The sequence below is a fragment of the Salvelinus sp. IW2-2015 genome, linkage group LG15, assembly GCF_002910315.2.
Source record: "Salvelinus sp. IW2-2015 linkage group LG15, ASM291031v2, whole genome shotgun sequence".
In the NCBI taxonomy this organism is placed as follows: Eukaryota; Metazoa; Chordata; class Actinopteri; order Salmoniformes; family Salmonidae; genus Salvelinus; species Salvelinus sp. IW2-2015.
In genome coordinates this window covers 31,351,647-31,371,492 of record NC_036855.1, presented here as the reverse complement: position 1 = coordinate 31,371,492, position 19,846 = coordinate 31,351,647, and the positions used below count along the sequence as shown (strand labels likewise).

Here is a 19,846-nt window from a genome sequence, read left to right as displayed (position 1 = left end):
CATTGTGCTAATGTTCTCTTATCTCAATACAGTTTTCAGTTACCAAAACTAAAATATGTTATGTGAAAACTCGTTGTCGTTCTTGCTCTCCTAAACTTTGGCAGAGTGGACTACGTTTTGTAGACTTTACTCTGTCAAAGGTTTGGAGCGAAAGAACGACAACGAGTTATTTCACACACGCACTTCACAAAGTAAGCGTGTGCAAATATGCTAGAACGCGCCAAAAGGATCTCACTAGCTCGGGCTTGGATCTACCAACCACATTGCCTGTTCTGCATACTATGATTCATATTTGGTTGTACTGTCCACCAATCATCATTCGGAACCCTTGTTATGAACCACGCCCACCGATCCTCGCGGGCTGGTTTGATGAAGACAAGCCTTGCCTTTCAGGTAGCTAGCTATCTGATGATCACAAATTGAATTACAATTCTTGTCAATTTAGGATTGTTATCAGATTTTGCAGCTAAATACTTCATATCTTGTAGTTATGTGGGACCTTAAAATGAGACTTTTAGCCACAGAATCCTATTCGAGCTAGCTAAATTAGCTATCTGTGTAATAGCCAGCTAACTATCGTTAGCTAACTAGCTAACGTTCGTAACCTACAGTAACGTTAGTTAGCCATTATGTCGATCACAAAAACATACAAATTGGCATCTGCTGATTAGGGAGTTTACTGACACTTGTATGTAATGTAATGGTTTATTTTCTTTACCWATGATGTGATGCCATCATAGGGATACCACAATGTAACTGACAGCTAGCTAGTAGATGGAACAACCATTAATTCCACTATAACACAGGCCAAGTTAGACTAACACATTTTTCTTGCCKTCAAAAGGAAATGCAAAACTGATGGTGACTGCCTCCATTTACACCTACACCACCCTGCCCACCTTTGCCGCGCACATTCACTGGCACATCCCCATGGCCATGAAGATCCCCCACACTTACACTCCCATTTCCCACACCCACTGCCTCTACCGGGGGCACAGGCTGTGGTGGGCCTTCCTCCTCTCCTCCCTGTCTGTCTTCCTGGGGGGGCTGCTGGCCCTGCTGCTCTGGAAGGTTGCTCACAGAGGGTTCAATAGCATTGGGATTTTCAGACCCCGACGACAGCGCTGGGCACACAGACAGGTGAGGGGAAAAGGTGGAGAGGAAGAGAGTAGAGGGATGACGAAGGGAGAGTTATGTAAGCCTACATCTACAGTGTGACCACATGTCAATCTGGTGTGTACTGTGCCGGCCTATGAACAGGTAGAGTCTTGTCTTGTTATTGTGATGTTGCAGAGCATTAGTGTGCAGACAGATTTCAATCTGAGGAATGCCTTGAAGGAATGGGCGTTCTCTGTGATATCGGCTCAACATCTGCCTGGCAAAGTCCTAGTAAGTCACAAGACATGCAGGAAGAGTACTCTTATGTTTTTCTTCTTCAGTCCTGCTATTGTAATTCTCACGCTTTCCTTCCTCAACAGATGGTGCTGATATTCTGTTTCAACATTGGCTCCATCCTGACCTATATCATCCTCTCTACTGAGTGAGTTGCATCATGGTGATGGGATCAAAACAAAGTTTTGTTTGTTCACTAGAAAGGTCCAAGACAAAGAGCCAGAGGGAAACTAAAATGTCTTCTCCCGCTCCTCTCAGCCCAGTAGAGTCCTGCATGAAAGAATACAGCATAGCTTTCCTCATTGATTTGAGCTTCAACATCTGCCACCTTCTGTATTTTGGGCTCAGGGTGAGGCAGTTAGCCAATAGGACACATACAAAATAATGTCATACATTATGGGTTTAGACAACGCAGTGTGCATTACTCTGTCTTTCCTGTGTGTCATTCACCAGTTTTTGGCGGCCCAGGATAAGCTGACGGTTTGGGTTGACTTGAGATCCCTGGTGGATTTTTTCACCATCACTCCTTCCTTAGTTACCCTGTTTTCCCGTCGAGCCTGGCTGGGTAAGACGCTCATACATGGGTCATTCCACAAAGAGTGCCTTTTGTGCCTCTGATATTTTAACTATAAATTGTATTTAACCAATATTGCATTTTGAAAGCCTGTTACTGTATATTAAATGAAGTGCCTTTTAAAATAGACCACATGGAGAATTCAATTAATCCYATTTWWWAAAATATAAATAAAGACCAGAGGAGGCTGGTGGGATGAGCTATATGAGGACAGGCTCATTGTAATGGCTGGAAAGGAACAATGGWATATAATCAAACATATGGTTTCTCTATGTTTGATACCTTTCCATTATTCCATTCCAGCCATCACCATTAGCCTGTCCACCTATAGCTCCCCCCACCAGCCTCCTCTGACATACTTGCTAAAGTGCCAAAATTCAGCATTTTGACCATTCCCGCTTTGCACCCTCTGTCACTTCTAGGAAGATTCTAACCCACTTAACCCCAACATTTCTCCCAAGTTTTCACCGCCGTAAAGCCCTAGTTATTTTGTTTGCTTGACAAAGTAATCTCTGAAGATTATTATTTATTTAATGTCATTAGTGATTAATTTACGTTGGCCCCTCATTTTAAGGTCAACCCTGTTATGTGAACTGAACTCTCATTTTAATTTTGGTGAAATAATTCCTTTTACAATATTTTTTTCAAAAGAAACATTGAACATCTAATGGTCAAAACATAGTGTATAAGGAGGTTAGCTGGTTCTACTCTTTTTGTCCATTTTGTGGTAAAATAATGAGTTGGTCGAGCATAACATGTCAATCCAGTTACCCATAGATAGGCTAGATTTATTTATTTTTTTACAATTACCTTTTTTTGTGAAGCTTGCAATTCAATTTCCACTCCCTGTTGCACACAACAAGCTTCCATTCGCCCTGTCACAATGGGATTTATGGCTGATTAATGATGAAATCGGCAACCGGTTACAGTCAACCCTGTAACTTTATTTGGCACTTACTATAGTATTTTTTTAATTTTTTTTTACCTCTTGAGATGGGAAAACTTTTTGAATATAGGCATTATGACAAAATGTTAAAATTAGTTGAAATGAAACGTTGTTTTTTTTTTATACCAAGTTACACTTCTCTAAAGGCACCGAATTGGTGGAACGACCCACATACAGTTGGCCTACACACTTATACGCCATCAAAGTTATGGGTAATTTAAAGCAACATGGGATGGGATGTTCAAAATCTCTCCCAATATTGGTTTTAATAACCAATATAAGCTTTTCATTATTATTATTATTATTGTATTTTTTCTTTTTCAAACTGAGTGTTGCAAGATTTTGGTAACTTTCCTAAAAGTTAGTGTTGCTTAGTGTTGCAAGATTTTGGTAACTTTCCTATAATTCCCAGGTTTTCCAGAAACWCCATTTGGAAGATTTACTGGAATTTACTGGAAATTTGCAACCCTATAAGCTAATATATTATTTTGTATATCTGGCCCAGGTCTGAGGTTCATCAGAGCTCTGCACATACTGGAGTTACCAGTCGTTCTGCAGATTCTCAACGTCTTCAACAGCAACAGGTAACACAGCAACACATACGGTACATCTACATCAAGTTTAAAGTTTAAATGTCACATGCACAAGTACAGTGAAATGTCTTTCTTGCAAGCTCTAACCCCAACAATGCAGTAATCAATWACGATGTAATACTAAAAATAAGGTACAACAAAAACACACACGATCTATAAATAAGAAGAAAATGATAAAGTAAGTAAGAATACTATATACAGGGTCRGTTCCAGTARCATATTTACAATGTGCAATTGCCATCAAATGTGCATCAAATAGAGGCCGGAACAGGGATGAAAAGTAGGATGAGGATTCCATTGACTTTCACATTTTCAGCATGTATGAGATACAAGCAATGTGACTTGTTTTAAATGCATGTCTGCCTGTTAATACAATTGAACTTTCTCTCACACACATTCTCTCTCTCACACATTCTCTCACTCCCATTCTCTCAGCCCCAGCTCACATTTTCTGTCACTCTGTATTCCCAGCACCACTCTGAAACTCTCCCGCCTGGTTGCCATCCTAACAGGCACACTGCTGACCTCAGCTGGTTTCATCCACCTGGTGTGTTTGTGTCATTTCCATTCATGTCTTGGTTCTCTCCACACTCTTTACATTCATAGAGAAATAAGCAAACCATTTTGATAGACAGTTGAGGCACTATTGCACTAATGTTGTAAATGTGTTTTTATGAGTAATTCATCTAATACTAAAATGAGTAATTCTGCTAACATTAAAGCTGGAATCCGTAGCGGTGAAACTGCAATGTTTGTTTGCGATATAACAACAAAGACAATACTTCAACAACAAAAATTATGTTGGACATCATTGAACGCGCGATAGAATAGTAGAGTGTGTACTCTGATTTTTTTTTTAACCACAATGCTGGATGCTCATCTCCTCCGTTTCATAAACAAAACTATAACAAATGGCCTGGGGCGACCAGTGGCACTGTTTCACCTTATGCAGATCTCAACTTTAACCAATCTCTCTCATGAGACCTGGTCTTGCTGCAGCTGGAGAACTCAGGTGACCCCTGGCTGGACTTCTCCAACCCCCAACCTCTCCACTACTTTGAGTGTGTTTACTTCCTGGTTGTTACCATGTCAACGGTGGGCTATGGTGACGTGGAGTTGAGGACGACCCTGGGACGCCTCTTCGTCATCATCTTCATCTTTATTGGACTGGTAAATCTCATAAGACAGTATTGACTCCCCCCATACAATGTAAAGAGTCTTTAAGCATAGGAAAGTGCTATGGAAATCCAATCCATGAAAGCTACTGTCTGCTTCCCGAATGGCACCCAATCCCCCTATATCAGGGATGCGGCCCGTGGCCCCCCATTTTGTAGGCCTGTGGATAAATTTCCAAAAATTAACAAATTAGCCCATGTCAGCTAACATTTTGGGGATTTTGCTTAGGGCACCCAAAAGGCTAGGACTGGCTCTGACTGCATATCTGGGTATGGATGTAGGTACGCAGACCCGCAAACTACAGATTTTTTTCAAAGTTGCCCATCCCTGCCTTATATAGTGCACTACTTTTGAACAGGGCRCATAGGGTTCTGGTCAAAAGTAGTGCACTTCATAGGGAATATGGTGCCATTTGGGATGCAGTCACTGTCAGTGGTCCATTGAGGATGTGATTTAGATACACATCATGTCTCTCTGTCTCTCTCAGGGTCTGTTTGCCAACTTTGTCCCAGAGGTGGTTCAGATCATCATCAACAGGAAGAGGTTTGATGGTAGCTTCACGGGTGTCTCAGGCAAGACGTGAGTCATCTTTCTACAGTTTATGGGAGATGACCAAAATAAAACAGTTGGTGTAGTAGCAGCTACAAGGTACATCTTTATGTCACACAACATGATAATATATACTGGACCTAAACAAAAACGACTAAATCCTCCGTATATCTGATATAATGCTTCTTAGAACAAGAACGATCTATGTTAATGTTCCTCCCTGTGTGTGTGTGCGTGTGTGTGTGTGTGCGCGTGCGCTAGCCATGTGGTGGTGTGTGGTCACATCACTCTGAGCAGCGCCTCTGCCTTCATGAAAGATTTTCTACATGAGGACAGGGGAGAGGTCGACGTCAAGGTGCTCTTCCTGGGAAAGTGAGTCACAGCGTTACCTTTGAGCCCAACCTTGGCCCTCGTCAAATGTTGTGCACCACATAGGGATTAGGGTCCCGTTTCAGACACTGCTATCTCTGACTTTGCCAGCTTCCGTCCTAACCAGGATCTGGAGGCGTTCTTCCTGAGGTGGTTCCTGAAGGTCACCTTCTACCAGGGCTCAGTGATGCAGAGGAGAGACCTGGAAAGAGTTAAGGTACTGGAGCCAAGTACAAACTCAGTTTGGATAACGGACGTACAACACATTTGACGCAACTGTTTTGATACAACAAGTTAGTGTGCACAAATATTATAACACACACCGATAGTGGGGACACCACACAATGGTTTTGTAATCATTTTTGTCCAGACAAACTCTTCGACTTGACTGAGTGTGCTACTGGACATACTACCATCTAGCAGTCGGATGCTAACATTAGCATTTGTACTCCAAGCCAGCTGTACACAGTTGTGGAATCTCGAGCAAGAAGCTAGCTTGTTCCTCCTGGAGCGACTGTTGGCTCTTAGATCTCAGGAAGGTAACACGTCACCACAGTGGCTAGAAGTTACTGGCTAGCCTCTGCTTACCACATACAACTGGGAAGGGTACAGGAGGTACACAGGGATGCAGAGTAATTATGGTTTAGTGACTGTGGTACATGGTAGTACTGGCTTGATGCTATCCTCTGTGTGTAGATGCATAAAGCAGGAGCTTGCCTGATCATCTGTGACAGGTTCACCTCAGACCAGCATAAGGAGGACGCTGCCAATCTCATGAGGTAGGGAGGGCTCAGGTGCATGCACACATAGCTAGACAGGCACACGTGCGCGCACACACACACGTTCACCTGCTCTCTACCTTGTTATCCTTTCTGACACACAGCTAAAGATAAATAATAAGACAAAACAACATGTTTTAAGAGTGTGTTTGTCCTCTGTCAGGGTGATCTCCATCAAACAGTATTGTCCCAACACCAGGATTATAGTTCAGATGCTGAAGCACAACAGTAAGGTAGGCTGCCTGTCCCCGATACCTATATACATCTTACAAACAAGTATGGCTATTGTTGCTAGATGATGTGTCATGTGTGTGTGTATGCACTTATGTGTGTGCTCCCAAGGCATTCCTGCAGAACGTGCCTAACTGGGACTGGAGTCGAGGTGATGCAGTGATCTGCCTGGCAGAGCTCAAACTGGGTTTCATGTCTCAGAGCTGCCTGGTGCCTGGCCTCTCCACGCTGTTGACCAACCTGTTCACCATGCAGAGTGAGATCGAGGTACGTCAACAATAAAGTGCACTATTCTGATCCCTTACTAAGTATTTGAATGTATTTTTGAGAGCAGAGAGGGAGATGGGGGCACAGACAGGCTTGGCCGAGAGACATGGCGCCAACCCCTGTCGCCAGGGAGTATGTGGTCCGAAGTCAGGAGCTTTAACTGTTATACTAGACTCCATCACAGTGCTGTACTTTTTATCAGGTATCTCTGTTGCTACTGAATCTCTGTTGCCATTTTGTTTTACAGCAGGATGGAGACACCTGGCAGAACCTGTACAGAGAGGGCCTCTACAATGAGATCTACACAGAGCACCTGTCCCCCTCCTTCATAGGGATGTCCTTCGCTCAGGCCAGCAAGTCAGTTTGTCAGTCTGCTACAGAGAGACATATCAGTGTTCTATTACTACAAACAAACATGATCTCTCTCTGTCTGTCTGCCTGTGTGTCTGTCTGCCTGTGTGCCTGTCTGCTTGTGTGCCTGTCTGCCTGTCTGTGTGTCAGGCTATGTTTCCTGAAGCTGAGGTTGCTGTTGATTGGGATTGAGTATCAGAGCGGAGACCAAGATTTCAAGTAAGTAACTAGTAGCAGTAGTAGTATTTGTATTTATTAACGATCTCCACTCTTCCTGTAGTAGTAGTAGTAGTAACAGTAGTAGTAGCAGCAGTAGTAACAGTAGTAGTAGTAGCAGTAGTATTTGTATTTATTAAGGATCTCCACTCTTCCTGTAGTAGTAGTAGTAGTAGTAACAGTAGTAGTAGCAGCAGTAGTAACAGTAGTAATAGTAGCAGTAGTATTTGTATTTATTAAGGATCTCCACTCTTCCTGTAGTAGTAGTAGTAGTAACAGTAGTAGTAGCAACAGTAGTAGTAGTCGTAGCAGCAGCAGTAGTATTTTGTATTTATTAAGGGTCCCCACTCTTCCTGTAGTAGTAGTATTTGTGTTTATTAAGGATCTCCACTCTTCCTGTAGTAGCAGCAGCAGTAGTAGTAGTAGTAGTAGCAGCAGCAAAGATTTTCAGAACTAAACCAAGATCGACCACAGCCAGTTGTTTCAAATGGGAGAAAATGAGCCATAGTGGGCAGAACATGCAAGGAGGGGGGTAGAGCCAAGCATGAGCTAGCGAGATCCTATTGGCACGTTCTAGCATTATCTGCATATTTCCGTTAGGGAACGCCTACTTAGTGAAGTGCGCATGTGCAATAACTCAATTCGCCTTTGCAGTCCTTCTTAACAACGCAATTTAAAAAAAACTACCATATTTAGTAGTGAGTGGAAATGCCAAGCAGATGCTTCACATTTATACAGTAAAATATCTGTTTCATTGTTCTATCTGTGGTAGTTGTAGCAGTGGTAGAGGCGGCAGTAGTAGTAGTAGACAGTCATTTTTATAATGCTTACAGGTATTTGAATATTTTACATATTAACTGTAGTTCTGTGGATGGGCTGCGGCCTGCCTGTTAAAGTTGTTTTGTTGTTTCTCAGTGTGTTGGTGAATCCTCCCAGTCACATCAAAATAAAGCTGTGGACTCTGGGTTTCCTCATAGCCAGCAATGCCAGTGATGCCAGAAGGTACTGTGCCACTCTAATATTAGTTCATAAACTAGAGCCTTGACTCAAGTACTTCTGTATGTAGGGAGTGGGAGTATTCACCTTAGTCATTTTTGCGTACCTGTGTGTTTGTCAGGGCGAGTATGTACTGCTCTGTGTGTCACAGAGACATCAAGGATTTGCCCAGGATGAGACCCTGCAGGTGCACTGAGCAGAAAGATGGTACGGCAACAATGCAATGACCAAGACAAGCCTTTTTACACTCGCAGACCTTTTTAGTACTAACCTCAGTTTCACAAGAAGCAAAGCAACTGAGACGGCATGTTGAGAGGTGCAGAGATGGTGCAGTCTCTAACTCCTCCACTAGGGGGACTCCTCATCCCACTTTTCTCCACTGGGCTGAAAAATCTGTCTTTTCTTTAGGACCTATGTTAGTAGAAAGCACCAAGCGCCTCTGTCTGTCCTGTTCGCCTCATTACACATTTTCACGCCGAGCAGAGACTCAGAATGGCTGTCTGTCACCCTTCTATGTCTCTTATGAGCCTGTCTGTCACCTATGGGTGTGTCTGACCCGCAAGACTGTCTCTCACCCGTGTGTTTCTCATCTGTGCGTGTCATGTGCTTGCGTGTGTGTGTGTCCCATCAGTCTCATCTAACACCTCCGCCATGAGTCTAGGCTTCAGACGTCCATCACTGGGAGTTCTGCCCTTCAGGTGAGAAATCACAGCCTTCTACACAGGAATATGTTTGTTTTGAACATGCTGAGACAAATACTTAATTTAAAACTCACCACGATATATCGCACTGTCATTAGTGGAGGCTGCCTGGTGCGGGCGGGCGGGCAGGCTATGTCCTGGACAGCTGAGCACAGTGGAATAGCAGGCTGGGATTGACAGGCTGATTAATGGGCCGGCTCCCCAGCCGCCTCACTCAACCCATTCTGGGCATTAATATTGGGAGATCCTGTCAGAGGACAGAGAGGGAGGAGGAGAGAGGGGGGAGGAGAGAGAACGGTCAGAAGGTGAGTTAGTGAGCAGAATACAGATTAAATAAATTGTAGTTCCCTGCTCTCTCTCTCTTTATATCTCTGTCTCTCTTTCCTCTCTCTTCCCCACCATCCCTCTCACTCCTGTCTCCCTCTCTTTCTTTATCTCTCTCCGTCTATCCGGTCTCGTCACCACCCTTTTTATCTGTGATTCCACTACCCAAGTGAATACCTTTCATTTTCCCTTTTGTGCTCTTGACATCCAGAGTGGTTGGACAGTGTGTATGTAATATGTCTTTATGCATGAGTCTGTGTGTGCCTCTCCTGTCTTCTCTCCCTCCACCCTTTCTTCCCTACACTCTCTGAGGCTTGTGTTTGTTTGTGTGTGTGTGTGTGTCCTCTGCTGTAGCCCAGAGGGAGAGACTCTTCGAGAGAGGGAGTGTGTGTGGGAGCAGCAGCAGCAGCAGGAGGAGCAGCAGGAGGTGGGGCTGGACTCTACAGGACTGTTCCACTGGTGCCCACCTGTTCCCCTGAAGGACATCTCACTGGTAAGACTGGGACATGGACAGATAGGCAATTAGGCACTAATGGTGAGCGATTAACATATATTTTTTCTTCCGGTTATGAAACAACTAATTGACAGACGTCGGCTCAATTACTTGAATTCCATTTCGTTTATTTTTTTGTGTGAGCCCAACGTGCCGTTTCTCTAGAGAGAAATCAAATAATTCACGAGAGAAATCAAGTCAAGAACTATGTGCAACTCTGGGCTGAAGGGAGTTGTAGTTTTCATTAAGCAAATATTCAACCTAGTTCAGCGCAGAAACGCGTTAATTAACTACAATGACCATAATCCATTGCGCCTGTTATTTCTGTCTCGGACACTTTTACGCTTGCTATGTTTGGTAAGATACACACAGACCGCCTAGCCTGCATGAGAGAGGAACGTACACAACACAACAAGAAGAGAGAGAGGGATAGAAACAGTGCTTCTACATCTGCATTGCTTGCAGTTTGGGGTTTTAGGCTGGGTTTCTGTATAGGACTTTGTGACATCTGCTGATGTAAAAATGGCTTTATAAATACATTTGATTTGATTGATTCCTGAAAGTGTGTGTTGTCTACTAGCAAAATGATTTGATCAGACAGCTCTGCAGCATATTTAAGCAGGCTAGACTAGCTGAATAGGATGACTGAAGACAGTACAGTTTGGGGTGCACAGAGATAATGTTGTCTGGCTGGCTGAATGGCTGCTACTGACTGAACAGAGGTGAGATGGTCACTTTAAAAATCATCATCAAGTCATCAAATAAAATAGTAATTTACCCAACTGAAATTACTATGAAATAATTTCATATTTTTCTGTTGATGTCTACACAATGTGGACCTGACGGAGACAATGGAATATTTTCAATGTTTTGGCAATTGAATGTTCACTATATTTGGCTTGTACATTGGAATGTACATTTTTCCAAATGTTTTTTTTTTTTAAAGCCGAAATCAAAAACCGTGATCATTTTCTAAGAATCGAACCGAAACCGAACCGTCCTCAAAAAGTACTAATTGCTCAGCACTATTAGGAACACACTTACTGTCTCACACACTGGCACTAGCTTACTTGTACCTAGCCAGCTAGAGTACATGCATGTAATAATAACATAATAAACATCACCAGTCATGCATTTGTCTGTGTCTGTGTGTATCCTCCTCAGACCAGACAGAGTGCCAGTACCCTGGCACTGCAGGACCACGTGGTGGTGTGTGTCTTTGGGGACGGGGGCTCCAGCCTGCTGGGCCTGGGGGACTTCATGATGCCGCTGAGGGCCAGCAGCCTGACGGCCCCAGAGCTGAGGACGGTCGTCTTCCTGGGAGACCCACACTACTTCAGCAGGGAGTGGGCCAACATACAATACTTCCCCAACATCTACTTCCTGCCTGTGAGTCTCTGGACATGTGGGAATACTCTATCATAGATCTGAAATCTATCCATTATTCTACAGAAACTTGACTTTTTGCTGACATACACGACAGGCATAGGTCAGGATCAGAGGAGGCTGGTGGTATGAGCTATAGGAGGACAGGCTTATTGCAATGGCTGGAATGGAATAAATGGAACGGGGGGGGGGGGGTCCATATGTTTGATGTGCTTGATACCATTCCATTAATTCCATTCCAGTCATTACAATGAGCGCGTCCTCCTGTAGCTTCTCCCACCAGCCTCCACTGGTCAGGATACTCTATTCGCTAGAAGACCTAGTAAAGAGACTAACTAGGTAGAAGAGGTGTCTAGGACTATAGAACGTATCAGTCCTCTAGCCTTGCCTGACTCCCCCTGTCCCCTCACCCCATCCCTATTCTCATTCCGTCTCCCCCCTCCCCACTCTCTCCCCCAGGGCTCTCCTCTGTGTGGGGCAGACCTGCGTGCGTTGAGGGTGGAGCGCTGTGCCATGGTGGTGGTCCTCAGCTCTCTGTCCAGCTCCAGCGACATTGAGCCCTCCATGCAGGATAAGGAGACCATCCACTTCTGTGTCAACCTCTACCACATCCGCTTCAGCTCCGAGCCAGGCCCACGCTGCACACTCAGTCACACTCAAAGTCACGGCCACGGACAGGGGCTGGAGCTTGGTCATGGGTTTGGTGGTCATAACCGTGGTCCGAGCCGCGGTCAGTGAGAGGGACCAGAGATGTTCATGGAGAATGTTCAGGGGGCTGGGAGAATGTTACTGTTAAATGTTTGTTGGCTGCTTTAATATTCGATTAGTTGGCTTGGCTCGAGGCTGGACTGTCAGTGTGAGAGGAGAGATTGTGTGTGTGTTATATTGTCTGTGAAAGTGTGTGTGTCATGTCCGTGGTATGAGCACCATACAGATTGTGGTCAGACAGACAGACAGGGGCTGAGGGAAAGTCCTGAAGGCTGAGCAGAAGTGTTCCGGGAATTGTGTGAGCGAATGCGTGTATGTGTGTGAACCTCAGCGTTTCTGTGTGTGTGTGTGTGTGTGTGTGTGTGTGTGTGTGTGTGTGTGTGCGTGTATGTTGTGTGTACGCGACAGCCTGCCATAGAAGCTGACAGAAAATAAACATGTTCCAGTAATTAACCTTGACAGGCTCAATGTGTCGCCAACAGCAGAATGTGCTAATGAACACTTAATCCATAATTAAGGCATGCTGTCTCACTGGAGCCATACAGTGGCTGGACCGACCCGCCTGGGCTGCCAATAATGACTGTTTATCTGCACTACAGGAGTGTGTGTGTGTTGTGTGTGTGTGTGTGTGTGTGTGTGTGTGTGTGTGTGTGTGTGTGTTGAGGTTGGTTCTTTTTTTTGTAGGGGACATTGGTGCATAATGTCCTAGTAATACACACTAATACCTGAAATGTTCACGTGTTTAGTGACAAAATAATCACTGTTTTACCAATCATGTTATGCAAATGCTTTTGGGAATCCCATTCGTTTGAAGGTTTTACCTTAGTTGATTACACTGACTGACTATAAGAGCGTCTGCTAAAATGACCAAAATGTAAAGTCAAAAGGGTATAGATGTGTATCACTGATTTATGCTTCTGTAGTTGCCGTGTTCAGCGTGTGCCATTGTAACAGTGTGTTATGTGTTGTGTTGTGCAGACACACTAGACTTTTCCCACGTCCCTACGATACCCGAGAAGGCTGAGGTCACCCCTGCACACAGCGCCGGCACCACTGTCCCTCTGCTGGTAGAGCTGGGTATTGTGCCTATTTCAATCCCTAGTGCTTTGCTACATCAAAACAGGGACAGGATTTATTTTTCTGACATTCCTGGTCTGGTCACATGGTCAGAGAAAACCAGGAAATACCATGTAGTTATAGGTGAATGGTGACAATTGATAAAAAAAAAAAAAAAATGTAAGTACAGTATTATTATTCACAGCGATCCCTGTTTAAACGAAAACTTTTAGACCAATCAGAAACTTTCACTGACCTCTATACTGACTGTACTGTAATTAGGCTACTAACTAGTCCCTTTCTCCCCCAGTGAACAGCTCTAACGTGTGCTTTGTGAATGAGGCGGACAGCCAAGAGGACTCCTCCAGCCTGACCCTGAGCCAGGCCTTCTCTGTAGGCTCCGTATTCTCTGTCGACCTACTGGACTCTCTCATGGCAGCCGTGAGTAGACAGAACAGAACACAACGGCCGAGTACTAAMTTGCACCCTATTTCCTWTATAGTGCACTATTTTTGACCAGCTCTCCATAGGCATAGCCATAGCCATTTGGAAAGCATTCAATCCATAGCAATAGTAATTCATCAATAGTTGTACTACTTAGTTGCTTATAATAGTGCTATAATTCATGMCTTGAAAGTATTATTACCATTGGGACGCATGATACCACTTATGTTTTACTTTATCCATTATTCTCTTCTTAATGCTATAAGATCATGCATTTGGAGCACCAAAGATGGTGGACGATTGATAGCCTCCCCAAGATAGCTAGCTAACCAGTCAACTAACCTGAAAAACTGCCTGTATATTTTAACAGGGTGGGGGAACTCTATTTCTAGTTATTGGCCTTGGGTAGAACACACAGTGTCACTGTGAGCTGAGGGTTAGCGAACATAACCAATAACTAACCTGATCTGACCTTAACTCTGATTGGTTGCCTGTCTGTTGTCTGTCTGTGTGGTGTGTAGACGTACTTCAACGCCAACGTGCCTGGTCTGATCTGTACGCTGGTGACGGGTGGCGACACCCCCTTACTGGAGGCCCAGCTGGCAGAGGACAACCAGCTGCGGGGAGGGGAGATGTCCATGAAGATGTGGGCGCTGCGCCAACGCTCCAAACTGGCACAGCTGGCACTGCAAGATGAGCCCCTCTGCAGCCTCGCTGTGAGTTTCTACTACTAACACACGCAGACATACACTATATATACAAAAGTATGTGGACACTTCAAATTTGTTGATTTGGTGATTTCAACTGCACCCATTGCTGACAGGTGTATAAAATCGAGCACACAGCCATGCAATATCCATAGCCAAACATTGGCAGTAGAATGGCCCATACTGAAGAAGTCAATGACTTTCAACGTGCCACCTTTCCAACATGTAAGTTTGTCAAATTTGTGCCCTGCTAGAGCTGCCCTGGTCAACTGTAAGTGCTGTTATTGTGAAGTGGAAACGTTTAGGAACAACAACGGCTCAGGCACAAAGTGGTAGGTCACACAAGCTCACACGAGAACGGGACTGCTTCGGTTCATGGTTTGGCTAGGCCTGTCACCCCCTGATCTGTCTTGTGCTTGTCTCCACCCCCCACCAGGTACCCCCCATTTTCCTCATTGTCTCCTGTCTCCTTGTCTCCTGTATTTATACCTGCATTTTCTGTTTGTCTGTTGGCAGTTCGTCTTGTCTTGTCAGGTCATACCAGCGTGTTTCCTGTTTTTCCTGTTGTTTTTTAGTCTTCCCGGTTCTGACCTTCTGCCTGTCCTGACCCTGTGCCCGCCTGCCGTCCTGTACCTGCCTGACTCTGACCTGGTTTACAAACCTCTGCCTGCCAACGACCTGCCTTTTGCCGGCCCCCTTTGTTATAATAAATATTCAGAGAATCGTACTATCCACATCTGGGTCTTATCCTGAGTCGTGATGAGGCCCCTTGGTTCCAGTGAAGGAAAATCTTAACGCTTCAGCATACAATGACATTCTAGACGAATCTGTGCTTCCAACTTTGTGGCAACAGTTTAGGGAAGGCCCTTTACTGTTTCAGCATGACAATACCCCTTTGCACAAAGCGAGGTCCATACAGAAATGGTTTGTCGAGATTGGTTTGGAAGAACTTGACTGGCCTGCACAGAGCCCTGACCTCAACCCCATCGAACACCTTTGGGATGAATTGGAACGCCGACTGTGAGCCAYGCCTAATCGCCCAACATTAGTGCCCGACCTCACTAATGTTCATGTGGCTGAATGGAAGCAAGCCCCCGCAGCAATGTTCCAACATCTAGTGGAAAGCCTTCCCAGAAGAGAAGACGATGTTATAGCAGCAAACGGGGGACCAAGTCCATGTTAATGCCCATGATTTTGGAATGAGATGTTGAARGAGCAGGGGTCCACATACTTTTGMTCATGCAGTATARACCTATATGGACACACATCTACACTGAGTGTACAAAACATTAGGAACAGTTGCTCTTTCTCTGACATAGATTGACCAGGTAAATCCAGGTGAAAGCTATGATTCCTTATTGATGTCACTTAAATCCACTTCAATCAGTGTCGATTAAGGAGAGGAGACAGGTTAAAGTAGTATTTTGTAAGCCTTGAGACAATGGAGACATMGWTTGTGCATGTGGGCCATTCAGAGGGGGAATGACTTGCCTAGTTAAATAAAAAATGGCTAAGACAAAAGAGTGCCTTTGAACTGGGGTTTAGTAGTAGAGGGCTCAACCGTTTCCCGTGCGGATCAAGAATGGTGCACCACCCAAAAGAACATCCAGCCAACTTGACACAACTGTGGGAAGCATTGGAGTCGACATGGGCCAGTATCCCTGTGGAATGCTTTCGACACCTCGTAGAGTCCATGCCCCGACGAATTGAAGCTGTTCTGAGGGAAAAGGGGGACAACTCAAAATTAGGAAGGTGTTCCTAATGCTTTGTACCCTCAGTGCATATAGACACACACACACTAACCCACAGTGCATCGGTTCTAGAAACAGGCCCACCTACACAAACGTCCTAGTGATTCCCTATCATCCATATCCTCTGCAGTGTGAGGACTTCAAGGAGTTGTTCTGCCAGGCTCTGGACTCGTTGGAGATCCTGTGTTTTGGACTGTATGGCCTGCTGGACCCTCCTAACCCCTCCATGAAGAGGTACACTACCTATGCTGCTGCTCTTCCCTCTGCTGTTGGCACACACTTACTGTACCACTGTCTCTGCAGGTTTGTAATCACCAACCCGTCAGCAGAGCTCCCCTTGTTGCCTTCAGACAGAGTCTTCTGCTCCGTACCCTTCCACCAGAGTCACCTGCTCACCCTGAGGAGAGCCAAGACCATCAGTCACCGCCTATGAACCTCCGCTACACCCCCGCCCTCTGCTTGGACACCACAAGATGAATTACTCCAAACGGAACACGATCAATTTGATTTACGTAAATCTCTTAATAAAGTCTTTATACATCTTTGAATGGAAATTCTTCTTTTTGCTGACACAGTACCCAACCACACCAACAAGCAAACACACGACACACTGGGAGTGCCTTGCGCAAGGGCACAATGGTGGTAGTTTAGGAGAGAGATGATTTACAACCTGTATTGTGAGTGTTTCTTCTATACTGTACTGGTTATGAATATCAATGCCGTACAGTAGGAGACATGGCAGTGTTTGACAATGGCTATTATTGTTTGCATAGGGATGGTGACATGTTTTTATAATGTAGCTTTAGGTTGACATGTATGGGTTATTATTCCTATACTGTTATTTTTATTTATTATTTTCCTTTATTTAACTAGGCAAGTCAGTTAAGAACAAATTCTTATTTTCATTGATGGCCTAGGAACAGTGCCTTGTTCAGGGGCAGAACGACAGATTTTTACCTTGTCAGCTCGGGGATTTGATCTTGCAACCTTTCGGTTACTAGTCCAACGCTCTAACCACTAGGCTACCTGCCGCCCCAATGGTTTGTTTGTTTATGGTTTGTTTAAGTCAACATGCAAAAATAGAACTATATTTAAACTTCGGTGAACTGCGGCAAGTTTTTCTACACACACACTGTGCTGTACTTGAGTTGGTTCAAGGGCTGTGTGTGTGTCTCTGAGTTCGCGTGTGTGTTTGTCTCGTGGCGTCCCAGTCAGTGTGTGTGTGTGTGTGTGTGTGTGTTTGTGGTGGTGGCGTTCCTGTCAGTGTCTGTCAGTGCGGGGAGACTAAGCACTGACAGGTGTGTGTCACCCCATCAGTCACCTGTCACCACTGCCTGCCTGCCCAGGAGGAGGAGAAAATGAGACGCTGAAGGACACCAGTCGTCTGCCGCTCCGCTCAGGCTGACCCACTTCCTGTCTGGGCTCACACACACACACCTGTCTGTCTGCAAAAACACACACACAGTCTTCAGAGAACTTTACGTGTATGTAGGACAAAAGCTGCCTCTGGCTAACCCCAAATTATCATAGACTGTATAGCGTTGCAAATGAAAATCCCTCCATCTGACTTGACTCATCGTTCATCACCACCAGAAGAGATTGTGGACCCTGTAGATCAAACAGTAATGTTCAAATCCCTACTCCTCCACCCAACTAAACCAGAGTAGTGAGGATCACTTGCCAAGCCAGCCCCAGCTCCTCCAAGCATGTTTATATACTTTGTCACTCAGAAAAATGAGATGTGCAAATCCATGCCAGAAAGGGGATATTTCTGACAGTGCTTCATGCTTGAGTTTTTCCTCACTCTGCTCTAGATGAGCTGTTGACAGTTTTATGGCTGTACTGTGCTGAAACAGAGAGACTGAGATATATATATAGAGAGAGAGCTGGACGGTGATAAAAGGGAAAGAGAAAAGAGTGTGAGAGAGTGGCCGATGACAACACAGATGCTGTTCCCAGAACACACAGTCGTCAGAAAGAAACATTGACACACACTGCTCAGCCATGCAGCAACAGAACAGTCCCAGCTATGTTACGGGTCCATGTAGCAAGGTCCATGCAGCAACAGAACYGTCCCAGCTATGTTACGGGTCCATGTAGCATGCAAGTGTGTACCTGCGAGAGAGTGCTGTTTGTGTGAGCAGTGGGTTTTCATTTGTGAGTGTGCCTATGCATTTTTGAGTTCATTTGTATTTGCAGTGTGTCTAGGAGTGTGTGTCTATGTTGAATAGGAAAACAGGGTGGCGTGGGTGTGAACGTATTGGTGGTGTGTGTAATGTATAGCAGATACATATAGCAGGATTCCAAAAAGGTTCTTTGGCTTTCCRCATAGGAAACCCTTTTTGGTTCCWGGTAGAACCCTTCTGTAGAAATGGTTCTATATGGAACCCAAAAGGGTTCTACCTGGAACCAAACATTTTTATTTGAAGGGTTCCCTWATGGGGACAGCTGAAGCACCCTTTAAGGTTCTAGATAGCACCTTTTTTTCTAAGAGTGTATATCCCAGTGAAACGATAGTATAGAATGGTGTCTCTCTCTCTCTGTGTGTGTGTGTGTGTGTGTGTGCCTGCCTGCCTGCCTGTCGCTGGACCTCAGTAGCACTGCCACTCAGGGTGACATACACAGGGCTGACAGCGCCCGCTTACACGTGTCACTCGACATTACCCACACACACAGTTGTGAGAGGGGGGAACGGAGCGGGCCAGGGGGACTAGAGAGGAGCTTGCTTCCTGCTGTTGCCTTCCCCCTCTTTCCCCTGCACACATCATTCTTTCCACCTTCAGTCTCTCCACCTTCAGTCTCTCTACCTTCAGTTATAACACTACTGGAGCAGTCGGAAGGCCATGGCCTCTCTGCCTTACAGAAAACCACACTGGCTTATGAAGTGCTGTTCTTGAGTATTCTGTGTTCTCTAGGCAATATACTTAATGTTAGCATTGCATTTATGTGCTCTGTTCTCTGGAGCCTCTAGTAGTCTTTAGTTAAAGTGAATGTTCTATTGGATGTTGTCTAGGTGTTCTATATGGATATTCTCTGCCTGGATGTTTTCTGTGTGTCTGAGTGTTTTGTGGTTGGACACAGTGACGTGAAGACCTTGGTTTTGTCTGCATGTGTGTGTGTGTGTGTGTGTGTGTAAGTGGAGCAGTCAGAGCTCAGATCTCCAGGTGGATTATGGGAATGAAGTCCACATGTTGCTACCTGCCCAATCAGTCTGCCAGGGGCGCCACATCACCTCCTCTACCCCCCTCGTCCTGTCCTGTCCTGTCCTGTCAGTCACCCCCTATCAGGAGACGGGATCAGTCTTCTCAGCTCCATTTCCTACTGCCGCAGTGAGTGACACAACAAAAAACAGTCACACAGTGTACATAGGCACGTCACACACATACACACACACACAGTGTGTGGCAGAGAGTGACGGCTGGCTGGACACGGAGAGATATAGAGAGATGAGGAGACGTGTCGCTGCCTGTGGTCTGTGGAAGCGTCACAAATGGCACCCTATTCGTTATCTAGTACACTACTTTTGACCAGGGCCCAGAAGTAGTCACTATTTAGGGAATAGGGTGCCATTTGGGATACATGCCTCCTACGTCTGTCAGCGTAGAGGGCATGAGGCCCAGGCAGCCAGGACAGGAGTACACTGAGTCAAGCATTCTGTCAACGGGGAAATGAATATACACATCTAGACTATGTCTGTACTCACTTAACAATCCCTGACTGACTGACTGACACACACAGAGAGGGGGGACAGACTGGGAAGGAAAGTGTGCTGTTTGTGTGTCTGTTAATGAAGATGTATGAAGAGATACTGTATATTCGTTCAACCCTGTCATAACT

The 19,846-nt window shown here is 45.1% G+C and overlaps 1 protein-coding gene across 1 annotated transcript; it reads left to right on the top strand.

The window, feature by feature from the left end:
* Positions 1-343: 343 nt before the first annotated feature.
* On the top strand, positions 344-16,557 carry LOC111974981 (calcium-activated potassium channel subunit alpha-1). Its single transcript, XM_070447088.1, has 27 exons — positions 344-393; positions 845-1,140; positions 1,294-1,389; positions 1,479-1,540; positions 1,651-1,741; positions 1,846-1,957; positions 3,418-3,496; positions 3,977-4,052; positions 4,505-4,675; positions 5,169-5,260; positions 5,492-5,602; positions 5,711-5,816; positions 6,296-6,378; positions 6,542-6,611; positions 6,721-6,876; positions 7,124-7,446; positions 8,359-8,445; positions 8,561-8,646; positions 9,071-9,137; positions 9,819-9,957; positions 11,122-11,346; positions 11,803-12,073; positions 13,030-13,128; positions 13,418-13,548; positions 14,073-14,267; positions 16,140-16,243; positions 16,313-16,557. Exons 2-27 carry the CDS (start codon positions 859-861, stop codon positions 16,440-16,442), a joined length of 3,444 nt encoding a protein of 1,147 aa, XP_070303189.1. The 5' UTR covers positions 344-393; positions 845-858; the 3' UTR covers positions 16,443-16,557.
* Positions 16,558-19,846: the final 3,289 nt, after the last annotated feature.

Bases quoted from the DNA above. Each gene is read 5' to 3' on its own strand.
- LOC111974981 (XM_070447088.1), top strand. From the start codon at position 859: ATGGTGACTGCCTCCATTTACACCTACACCACCCTGCCCACCTTTGCC. The intron at 6,379-6,541 runs GTAGGGAGGGCT...GTCCTCTGTCAG, and splicing joins GACGCTGCCAATCTCATGAG to GGTGATCTCCATCAAACAGT. The intron at 8,446-8,560 runs GTACTGTGCCAC...TGTGTTTGTCAG, and splicing joins AATGCCAGTGATGCCAGAAG to GGCGAGTATGTACTGCTCTG.